At 40.9% G+C, this 12,090-nt stretch overlaps 2 protein-coding genes across 6 annotated transcripts in view; both read left to right on the top strand.

Annotated features, from left to right (window-relative positions):
- LOC133545602 (calcium-activated potassium channel subunit beta-2-like) overlaps positions 1 to 10,874 on the top strand; it is a 32,045-nt gene extending 21,171 nt beyond the window's left edge. For all 4 annotated transcript variants that reach the window (XM_061891346.1, XM_061891348.1, XM_061891349.1 and 1 more), the window contains 2 exons: positions 5,582 to 5,777; positions 5,850 to 10,874. In XM_061891346.1, coding sequence (XP_061747330.1) covers positions 5,582 to 5,777; positions 5,850 to 6,134 — 481 coding nt within the window. In that variant the 3' untranslated portion in view covers positions 6,135 to 10,874. The remainder of the gene's footprint in view (positions 1 to 5,581; positions 5,778 to 5,849) is intronic.
- The window catches only part of LOC133545573 (zinc finger protein OZF-like), a 538,609-nt gene that overhangs the window by 344,803 nt on the left and 181,716 nt on the right, over positions 1 to 12,090 (top strand). The window lies entirely within an intron of this gene.

The raw sequence follows: 12,090 nt of genomic DNA, 5'->3' as shown, positions 1-12,090 counted from the left end.
GGTCTAAAATAATATTTTGAAAGTCCAGTCCATAGTGGATCTAACATAAGAGTGGATGAAGTAAATACAGTAGTAAATAAGCCTGCCTACAAAAGAATGCATACTAGAGATGCGCGGTTTGCGGTCTCATCCGCAGAGTCCGCGGGTCGGGCAGGTGACATGACGAAAAGATTGATTTTAATTAGATTCGGGCGGGTGGCGGTTGAACCATTTGGAAATATTTGATATACATGGTTCTGGGATCGGTATCCTTTACCATTCAAAGAGCCATTTAAGGACCCATGTCACAAAGCGGAGAAGACAATAGGAGACTCAAACATTCTCTAGAATGACTGCCGGCAGTCACCCAGTTAGTAAGTATTAGGGCGTGCTATGAAGCCATTGGCTTTGTCGCCTTCTACAGCTTGTAAGATCTGCTTGTCAGTCCAGCAACAGACTGCAAGGCATACTGGGTGACACAGAGTACACTAATGGTTGTGATACAAACAATTTTAACACTCTTAGTAATATGCGCCACGCTGTGAAGCCACACCAAACAAGAATGACTAACACATTTCGGGAGAACATCCTCCTAGTAACACAACATAAACGCAACACAACAAATACCCAGAATCATTTGCATCCATGACACTTCCTGACTATTTTATACACCCCGTTAGCAGCAAATCCCGCCCCCCCCTCCCCACCCCCCGGGCGTCGGTAAGGTTGGGCGGGGTTGGGGGCGCGGGGGTGTAAAATATATTCGGGAATTGTCGCGGATGCAAAGGATTCTGGGTATTTGTTGTGTTGCGTTTATGTTGTGTTACTGTGAGGATGTTCTCCCGAAATGTGTTTATCATTCTTGTTTGGTGTGGCTTCACAGCGTGGCACATATTAGTAAGAGTGTTAAAATTGTTTATATCACAACCATCAGTGTACTCTGTATCACCCAGTATGTCTTTCAATCTTGTACGTGTGATTGCGGAAGCTGCACACGACATGTCGCCGGACTAACAATCGGTTTGCACATGTCGTTGAAGGTGTCAAAGGCAATGGCTTCACAGCACGCCCTTATTCTTGTCATCAGGATGAACACCGTTGGATATTCGCGAGAACGTTAGTGGCTCCCATTGTCTTCTTTACTCTGTGCAACGGGTTTAGATAGCTCTTTAATTGGTAAAAGTGGCCGACCTCTGATGTATTTCAACGGGCGGGTGGCGGGCAGTTGCGGTTCTGATAAAATGTTGCTTCGGGTGGACGGCGGGTGGATGACGACTTTAGTGATGCGGTTGCGGATTATATATTTGCCTATACGCGCATCTCTAATGCATACCGAAGAGACAGCCAGAAAGTGGCTTGAGGATGGTCTGTAAAACATTATCCGTGCATTATTTGGACCAAAGCACCAACCACCATTACATGTTTTGTAGACTGCAAAGAAGTGTTTTAAATGTAGAAAAAAAATAATCAAATGTCCCCTTTAAAGCATAATGATCAGCCGAGAGACAGCTCTTACTACAGAGGTTAGAAGAGTCAGAACTACAGTATAAAAAAAGGGTGGTTTTCTCCAATTTAAGATCAGCATTGATCTCCAATACAAATTTTAGGTCGCAAAAGCAGACGAGATTTAGTAACGACATATATAAATTAAAGCTGCAAGCAGCGTTGGGCGGGTCCGCCTTTGGCTGCTGCCCCCGAGACCCACGGCCGGATAAGCGTTAGAAGACGCCTTGGAGCCACTATTTTGAGAATCTAATGCATTGTGAAAGTACTGCAGTTGTTGTATTGAAGTGAAAATATCAAACTTCCTGTTGATTTTTGCTAAAGTATGCTAATTATTAAAATGTAGGTCTAAGTGAGATCTACATAGTGTTTTTGTTTCATGTCTCTCTGACATTCCTACCGGAAGTTACAAGCAGTTTTGTCTGTGTTTTCTTCCTAGGAGCAGTTTGTCCGTGTTGTATTCCTAGGGGGGTGGTAGAGCGCAATTTTGAGTTTTGAGGTTAGGTTTTTTCATCAGATCGCAATTTTTGCCAGACCTGATGTGTGTGTCAAGTTTGGTGAGTTTAGAAGCATTTTAAGGGGGTCAAATAACAGCTCAAAGTGGCAAAAAATGACATTTTTTAGGAGACTTTGCACAGGGGTTCTTTGAAGGCGCGTAAAATCAAAACCTGAGAACTTATCAAAACTCTGTTCTATACTTTTAATCAGAAGGGTTCAATCCCTCTCCTGTGCGAGTTTGAAGCCAAAACAACAAACGCACTCAGAGGAGATAATGTTTGAAGAAAGGTGACCGGTTTTCACAAAACTTTTGTTTTGAAGGGGGGATTGCAAACTTCCTGTTGATTTTTGTTGGGGGTTGTCAATCCATGAAATGTAGGTCTAAGCAAGACCTACATAGAGGTTTTTGTTTCACGTCTCTCCGACATTCTTACCGGAAGTTACAAGCAGTTTTGTCTGTGTTTTCTTCTTAGGAGCAGTTTTTTCAGTGTTTTATTCAAAAATAGCGCTAGAGCGCAATTTTGAGTTTTGGGGTTTGGTTTTTTCATTAGATCGCAATATTCTCCAGTCCTTATGTGTGTGCCAAGTTTGGTGACTTTTGAAGCATTTTAAAAGGGGTCAAATTACAGCGCAAAGAGGCAAAAATTGCATTTTTGCGAAAATTTTATTTTGAAGGGGTTTTTGCCAACTTCCTGTAGATTTTTGCTGAAAGAAGTGAAAGTATGAAAATTGGGTCTAAGTCAGACCTACATAAGAGTTTTTGTTTCATGTCGCTATGACATTCCTAACAGAACTTACATGCAGTTTTGTCTGTATTTTTTTCCTAGGGGGCGCTAGAGCGCAATTTTCATTTTGGGGGATTGGTTGCTTAATAAGTTGGGAACGTTTGCTATACCGACGTGTGTGTCAAATTTGGTGAGTTTTGAAGCATGTTAAGGGGGTCAAATTACTCCTGTGGAGTCCTTTTGCCATGGGCCAAGGACCCTAATTATTGTCCAAGCTTGAGAGGGTTCCTATGGGTTTAGCCTCACACAGACATAAAAGGCAATGGATTGGCAGAGCAGCTGGCAAAGCAGACACAAATGCTAGAGCAACAAAGACAAGTACCTCTGAGTAAAGCAGAGGCAAAATCATTCATGAAAGGAAATCTTTTGAAAGAGCGGCAATTACTCTAGATCAGGGGTCACCAACCTTTTTGAAACCAAGAGCTACTTCTTGGGTACTGACTAATGCAAAGGGATACCAGTTTGATACACACTTAAATAAATTGCCAGAAATAGCCAATTTGCTCAATTTTCCTTTTAAGGAAGGTTTTTTGTAGAAAATAAATGATGAAAAAAAACACTTAATTGAGTGGTTTAAAAGAGGAGAAAACACAAAAAAAAATTTAAATTAAATTTTGAAACATAGTTTATCTTCAATTTCGACTCTTTAAAATTCAAAATTCAACCGAAAAAAATGAAGAGAAAAACTAGCTAATTCAAATCATTTTGAAAAAATTAAAAAAATTATTTATGGAACATCATTAGTCATTTTTCCTGATTAAGATTAATTTTAGAATTTTCATGACATTTTTTAAATAGGTTAAAATCCAATCTGCACTTTGTTAGAATATTTAACAAATTGGACCAATCTATATTACTAGATTTTCCAGAATAAAAATATCAAAAGAAATTCAAAAGACTTTGAAATAAGATTTAAATTAGATTCTACAGGTTTTCTAGATTTGCCAGAATAATTTTATTTAATTTTAATCATCATATGTTTGAAGAAATATTTCACAAATATTCTTCGCTGAAAAAAACGAAGCTAAAATGAAGAATTAAATTAAAATGTGTTTATTATTCTTTACAATAAAAAAAAATACTTGAACATTGATTTAAATTGTCAGGAAAGAAGAGGAAGGAATTTAAAAGGTAAAAAAGTATATGTGTTTAAAAATCCTAAATTCATTTTTAACGTTGCATTTTATCTGTAAAATTGTCTTTCTGAAAGTTATAAGAAGCGAAGTACAAAAAGAAATGAATGTATTTAAACAAGTGAAGACCAAGTCTTTAAAATATTTTCTTGGATTTTCAAATTCTACTTGAGTGTTGTTTCTCTTAGAATTAAAAATGTTGAGCAAAGCGAGACCAGCTCGCTAATAAATAAATACAATTCAAAAAATAGAGGCAGCTCACTGGTAAGTGCTGCTATTTGAGCTATTTTTAGGACAGGCCAGCGGGCGACTCATCTGGTCCTTACGGGCGACCTGGTGCCCACGGGCACCGCTTTGGTGACCCCTGGTCTAGAGCACAACAGGAAGACACTCCTATGCAATACAGAACACAGTAGGAGCGGGAAGAACTGTAAGGGGGAGCACACAAGAGGAAGGAATCATATCACGCATTAGATTAGGATAAGAGATTGCACTTTATCGACAAACCCCCAACAGGATTATGTGACAACTAAATCCCGGGCTCTGGATCTTTCTGTTTGGAGTTTGCATGTTCTCCCCGTGACTGCGTGGGTTCCCTCCGGGTACTCCAGCTTCCTCCCACTTCCAAAGACATGCACCTGGGGATAGGTTGATTGGCAACACTAAAATTGGCCCTAGTGTGTAAATGTGAGTGTGAATGTTGTCTGTCTATCTGTGTTCTGCCTGGGATGAGGTGGCGACTTGTCTAGGGTGTACACCGCCTTCCGCCCGATTGTAGCTGAGATAGGCACCAGCGCACCCGTGACCCCCAAAGGGAATAAGCGGTAGAAAATGGACGGATGGATGCAATGAGGTAGAGTCAGTGGAACATGCAATCATTCGTTGTGGGAACTACAGTACAGAAAGGAGAAAACTAGGAGAGGAAGTTACTCTTAAGCAGCGACCAAAGCATTTTAGTGGAGTTTCTAGACCACAACGGTTTACAGTAGGTGGCGGTAATGCACCTTTAACGTTGGGGCTGTGACGTCTCGGTGGCATTGTGGTGAAGAGTTGTTCTCTCGTGAGGGTAGGAATAAGAATTTATTTCTATAATAAAACAAACTAAGAACAAAAACACTTGCACAAAGGCACTAACAAAAAAACCAACAGAACTAGCTTGGGAGCTAGAAAGAACAAAGGGCGCTAGCGTGGAAGCTAGGGACATAAACAAACAAAATAGCACATAAGCTAACAAGTATACAAAAATAGATTTACCACAATGTTGGAAGAGCGGCGTCAGCTGTTGCGTGTAGCAAGCAAGAGTCCAAGACTGAATTTCAAATAGGGAGATAAATAATCAAGGGCAGGTGCGCGTGATCAAAGCAGAGACAGGTGACACTCAATGGGTAACTATGACGACGGAAACAAAACCAGGAAGTGCCACAAAGAACTGAGGAAGACAAATACTAGACAGAATGTGATAAACAGAACCAAAACCAGAATATACCACGATCCAAGACGTGGATCATGACAGGGGCACTTTTAAGTTGAGGTACCACTGTAATTGTTATTTGTAATGCAAGCATAAAGTAAGCCAAAACAAATCCAACCCATCCTGAATCGCTCTGAATGAGATTCCTCCCAGTGTGTTATTGTTCTTCTCGATTTGCATTGAATCGAGTCTCCGTTTAAATGTCAAAACAGCGTGTGGACAGAGGAAGGTGTGTGTGTTGTGCTCAACTCCACGGTCACAGCAGACGTGAACTGTTCCTACAACTGTGGCTCGGACTGCTGGAGGGTCTCCAAATACCCCTGTTTGCAAGTCTACGTGAACGTCAATAACACGGGCCGCGTCAGTCGATTGTCTCACAATGAGGAGACGCAGGACGCCAGCTCCGAAGTGAGTACGAGGACTTCTTTAGCCTCCGTTACACGGGTGAACTACAGCTTACAGGCCATCTTTTCCTTGCAGTGTTTCTATGTTCCCAGGTGCCAGAAGGACAGCGCTCAAATGCACGCCATGATCGTGAACATCTCCGAGCGCCTGAAGGCCAACCAGCAGGTCCCGTGCTACTACGACCCCAGCGAGCAGCAGGAGACGGTTCTCCTGACTCGGCTCTACGATCACAGCGTCGTCTTCCACTCGCTGATGTGGCCCTCGTGTATGTTTGTGGGAGGGGTCCTCATAATCGTCATGGTCAAGCTCACACAGTACCTCTCCAGGCTGTGCGAAGAAATCGTCAAGATCAAGAGATGACAAAAGCCAGCAGACGTGAACCAACGGACCATTCTGCGGATTGTTGCATTCGACTAAGGCATTTGGGGACTCTGACTCTCTCAAGCTAAAGTACCGAGTGAACGTTCCCAAGGAGGAAACTTGGACTTTAAGTACCAGTATAATGGAGAAACAAGTTTCCACTATATTGAAACTATTATTTTCAGGATTTATGACATCAAAAGACTTCAAAAGTTTGCAAGTAAACAGATATGGTCAAAATAGTATGAATCTCACCGAGATTCCCAGCCGTTTTAAGAGATAACCAGGAAGCCAGTCATATGATCCGTGACACATAGTTGCCAACCATCCCGATTTTCCTGGGAGACTCCCAAATTTCAGTCCGAAAATCTCCCGGGGCAACCATTCTCCCGATTTCCACCCGGACAACAATATTGGGGTCGTGCCTTAAAGGGGAACATTATCACCAGACCTATGCAAGCGTCAATATATACCTTGATGGTGCAGAAAAAAGACCATGTATTTTTTCAACCGATTTCCGAAGTCTAAATGGGTGAATTTTGGCAAATTAAACGCCTTTCTGTTTATCGGTCTTTTAGCGTCACCGAGGTAACACACCCGCCATATTCATTTTCACATTACAAACACCGGGTCTCAGCTCTGTAATTTTCCGTTTTTTCGACTATTTTTTGGAACCTTGGAGACATCATGCCTCGTCGGTGTGTTGTCGGAGGGTGTAACAACACTAACAGGGAGGGATTCAAGTTGCACCACTGGCAAGAAATCTGCCGCCAGACCCCCATTGAATTTGCCAGCGTGTCTTCACATTTGACCGGCGATGCTAAGACAGACATAGCACAGAGATGTATGGATAACCTGCAGATGCATTTGCAACGATAAAGTCAACGAAATCACAAAGGTGAGTTTTGTTGATGTTGTTGACTTATGTGCTAATCAGACATATTTGGTCGCAGCGTGCCTGCCAGCTAATCGATGCTAACATGCTATGCTAATCGATGCTAACATGCTATTTACGCTAGCTGTATGTACATTTGAAACTAGATACCCACATTTAATACGAAACAAACACTTACCAATCGACAGATTTAAGTTGCTCCAGTGTCACAAGATGCGAAAGTCCTGATCGTTTGGTCCGCACATTTTACCGGCGATGCTAATAAGGCAGCCATGCTATGGGCCACTTCATTAGGTACACCCACGCTATGGCCAAATATCGTCAATAGCTATTCGCTCAATAGCTTCAATTTCTTCTTCAATTTCGTTTTCGCTATCTGCCTCCATACTCCGACCATCTGTTTCAATACATGCGTAATCTGTTGAATCGCTTAAACCGCTGAAATCCGAGTCTGAATCCGAGCTAATGTCGCTATATCTTACTGTGGTAACCGCCATGTTGTTTGTATTGGCAGCACTGTATGACGTCACAGGGAAATGGATAGTGGTTTCGAAGATAGCGAAAATAAGGCACTTTAAAACTTTATTTAGGGATATTCCGGGACCGGTAAAATTTTGAAAAAAAATTAAAAAAATACAACAAGCCACTGGGAACTGATTTTTATTGTTTTTAACCCTTTTGATATTGTGATAATGTTCCCCTTTAAAGGCACTTCCTTTAGCGTCCTCTACAACCTGTCCTCACATCCGCTTTTCCTCCATACAACAGCGTGTTGGTCCAGTCACATACTATATGCAGCTTTTACAAGCACACAAGTGAATGCGAGGAGTACTTGGTCAACAGCCATACAGGTCACACTGACGGTGGCCGTATAAACAACTTCAACACTGTCACAAATATGCGCCACACTGTGAACCCACAATCAAACAAGAATGACAAACACATATCGGGAGAATAGTCGCACCGTAACGTAACATAATATAACATAACATAACATAACATAACATAAACACAACAGAACAAATACCCAGAACCCCTTGCAGCATTCCCCATCTCCCGAAATTGGCGTTCTCAAGGTTGGCAAGTATGGACGGGACGCTCACATAATCCCGTTTAGAGGAAGAGTCCATCACAATCCTCGCGAAGGGTTAAAAAAAAAGTTGCCACAACGAGCGTCTATTTGTGAGTTTTTCACTATCTCAGGGGATGTCAAAAAGGATCGACCTTTCGGTCCATGGGCGCATTGTTTGTAATACCAAGTGAGCGATGCATAAATTATAATTTAGAACTAACTTTCAGCAAGTTTGAGACGAAGCAGTGTGTCAACAATAGCAGCATAAGCATTAGCTCACTGCTATCAGTCCATCCCTCCATCCATTTTCTACCGCTTGTCCCTTTTGGAGTCACGGGGGCGCTGGTGCCTATCTCAGCTACAATCGGGCAGAAGGCGCTGTACACCCCGGACAAGTGCGCTGCTAAAATAGGCTGTCTGCGTTAGCACTTATAATATCAATATCACTCATATTTGGTTAATTTTCTGGTCCATCCATTTTCTGCCGATTCTCCCTCTCGGGGTCGCATCACAACATGTAAATGGAACATTGTTGGTGGTTTCTGGAGGTTTTTAGAGGGTTTTATGGGCGCAATCGAGGACTTCTCCATCTCTTGACTCCATTGTTAGCTATTTATTTACAATTTACAATTTATTGTCTTACTTAAAGGGGGACATTATCACCAGACCTATGTAAACGTCAATCTATACCTTGATGGTGCAGAAAAAAGATCATATATTTTTTCAACCGATTTCCAAACTCTGAATGGTTGAATTTTGGCGAATTAAACGCCTTTCTGTTTATCGCGCTGCAAGCGATGACGTCAGAATGTGACGTCACCGAGGTAACACACCCGCCCTTTTCATTTTCAACACATTACAAACACCTGGTCTCAGCTCTGTTATTTTCCGTCTTTTTGACTATTTTTTGGAACCTTGGAGACATCATGCCTCGTCGGTGTGTTGTCGGAGGGTGTAACAACACTAGCAGGGAGGGATTCAAGTTGCCCCACTGGCAAGAAATCTGCCGCCAGACCCCCATTGAATGTACCAGAGTGTCTCCACATTTGACCGGCGATGCTAAGACAGACATGACACAGAGATGTATGGATAACCTGCAAATGCATTTGCAACGATAGTCAACGAAATCACAAAGGTGAGTTTTGTTGATGTTGACTGCCAGCTAATCGATGCTAACATGCTACGCTAATCGATGCTAACATGCTATTTACCGGCGGTGCTAAAGCAGACATGGCACAGAAATGTATGGATAACCTGCAGATGCATTTGCAATGATAAAGTCAACGAAATCACAAAGGTGAGTTTTGTTGATGTTGACTTATGTGCTAATCAGACAAATTTGGTCGCGGCGTGACAGCCAGCTAATCGATGTTAACATGCTATTATCGGCGGTGCTACAGCAGACATGGCACAGAGATGTATGGATAACCTGCAGATGCATTTGCAACTATATTACGTTTCCTTCCACCCACATTTAATGCGAAAAAAACACTTTCCAATCGAAGGATTTAAGTTGCTCCAGTGTCACGAGATGCGAAAGTCCCGATCGTTTGGTCCGCACATTTTACCGGCGATGCTAACGCAGCTATTCGGCCATGCTATGGCAATGAATAGCGTCAATAGCTATTCGCTCAATAGCTTCAGTTTCTTCTTCAATATTTTCATACTCCAACCATCCGTTTCAATACATGCGTAATCTGTTGACTCGCTTAAGTCGCTGAAATCCGAGTTTGAATCCGAGCTAATGTCGCTATATCTTGCTGTGGTATTCGCCATTGTTTGTTTACATTGGCAGCACTGTATGATGTCACAGGAAAATGGATAGTGGTTTCGAAGATAGCGAAAATAAGGCACTTTAAAGCTTTATTTAGGGATATTCCGGGACCGGTAAAATTTTGAAAAAAAATTCAAAAAATACAACAAGTCACTGGGAACTGATTTTTATTTTTTTTTAACCCTTTTGAAATTGGGATAATGTTCCCCTTTAAGGATTGTGAATGATAAACAGCACATCTGTTTCCACTGTTTGCGTATTCCCAGTATGACTGGTTTGATAATATGGAATATTGAAAATGGCCGGCTGAATTTGTGGCATTTTGTGGCGTTTTCACATACTTTGTGGATTGTAAACACAATTGGATATGGTTTAATGGTTACAATGAAACACAAAAAAAGCATGTAAAGTCAACTTGTTTTTCCATTATTCTGCTATTTTAACTGGTTCGAACATTGGGTCATAATTTGTCTCAAATTGGATTGTTTGGGGGGACTGTTTACACTTTTTCTGCTTGTAATGTGAATTATTTTTCTTTCTTTTTACTTTGATTTAACCAGGAAAAGTCCCATTGAGATTAAAATATAGAGGCCTGAACTCACAATGCCACGTATGATGTATGTATCAATTACAATGCAAAGCTTCTGTATGATCGATACATATAGATTGAAGCAAGAATGCAGAGAAATGTTCATTATTTTGATATCATAGACTGAAAGATACAGTATGCTCATAAATATTCCAGTGACCAAAACACAAACAGAAGGTCTCCAGTCTTCATAAGGGAACACAAGGAACATAATTTTTTCCTATCAAACGTTCCACTATTTGAAATAATATGCTTTGTCTGTTAGAAATCAATTCATTTTTTGAGGCATTATTATGTGCAACGTATTAGTTTTAGGTCTCAGGAGTTTTAGTCAGTGCTCAACACAACTTTGAGATCTTTAGGGATTTCTAAAAGTTCTCATTAAAATTAAAGGACATTGTGAACAATCACCGAGAGATGTAAGAGTTTGTGAATGAATCGAGTCGTTTTTTAAGTGAATAATGAGAACCGATTCCCACTTGTGAGCCGTTTTTAATACACATGCTCATATAGTGTCGACAATTGCCCACTCGACTAAAAAATTAGACATACTTAAAGGACATTTTGCTTTTTGAAATGAAAAATATAAAAATATTAACATTATTTCAATTGTATTTATTTTTGTTCAGATTCACTTTTTTGTTTCATTGTTCTGATGTGTAATAGTTCAAGCATGCACACCAAAGGGAGATCCCTTCAATTTTGTTCTCCCATTTCTATCAACTCCTAATTTTTATTCGAGTTGTACTTATACTTTTTTTTTATCCATTAAATTAATTTATTGTTTTTTATTATTAGTGTATTTTTTATGTCTTGTTAAAATGATCTGGTCATTTTAACAAGACATTAAAAAAAAGGTAAATTAAACGAGTGATGTCATTGTCAAAGCATGGAAATATGGCACTGCCTTATGGAAAGTTTACAATCTAAAAAAAAATAAAAAAAATAAAAAATCATATTCAATATTTCATAATGAATTCCCCAATACAGTAACATTTGTGTAAATTTGAATGATTCTGGCCCACATATTATCTTATAAATGATACTAGTAATTGTTTCCTAGTTAAACAACAAAAAATGAAAAAAAAAATTGTAATAAATATATTTTTTACTATATATTTTAATGTTGTATATATAATTTATTTTTTACAATATGTAAATCAATATATACATCCATCCATCCATCTTCTTCCGCTTATCCGAGGTCTGGTCGCGGGGGCAGCAGCCTAAGCAGGGAAGCCCAGACTTCCCTCCCCCCAGCCACTTCGTCCAGCTCTTCCCGGGGGATCCCGAGGCGTTCCCAGGCCAGCCGGGAGACATAGTCTTCCCAACGTGTCCCTGTGGCCTCCTACCGGTTGGACGTGCCCTAAACACCTCCTTAGGGAGGCGTTCGGGTGGCATCCTGACCAGATGCCCGAACCACCTCATCTGGCTCCTCTCGATGTGGAGGAGCAGCGGCTTTACTTTGAGGTCGTCCCGGATGGCAGAGCTTCTCACCCTATCTCTAAGGGAGAGCCTCGCCACACGGCGGAGGAAACTCATTTCGGCCGCTTGTACCCGTGATCTTGTCCTTTCTGTCATGACCCAAAGCTCATGACCATAGGTGAGGATGGGAACATAGATTGA

This window comes from Nerophis ophidion, linkage group LG28, assembly GCF_033978795.1.
Source record: "Nerophis ophidion isolate RoL-2023_Sa linkage group LG28, RoL_Noph_v1.0, whole genome shotgun sequence".
NCBI classification, from domain to species: domain Eukaryota; kingdom Metazoa; phylum Chordata; class Actinopteri; order Syngnathiformes; family Syngnathidae; genus Nerophis; species Nerophis ophidion.
Note: the sequence above shows the minus strand (reverse complement) of the source record. Positions and strands in the feature narration are given on the sequence as shown.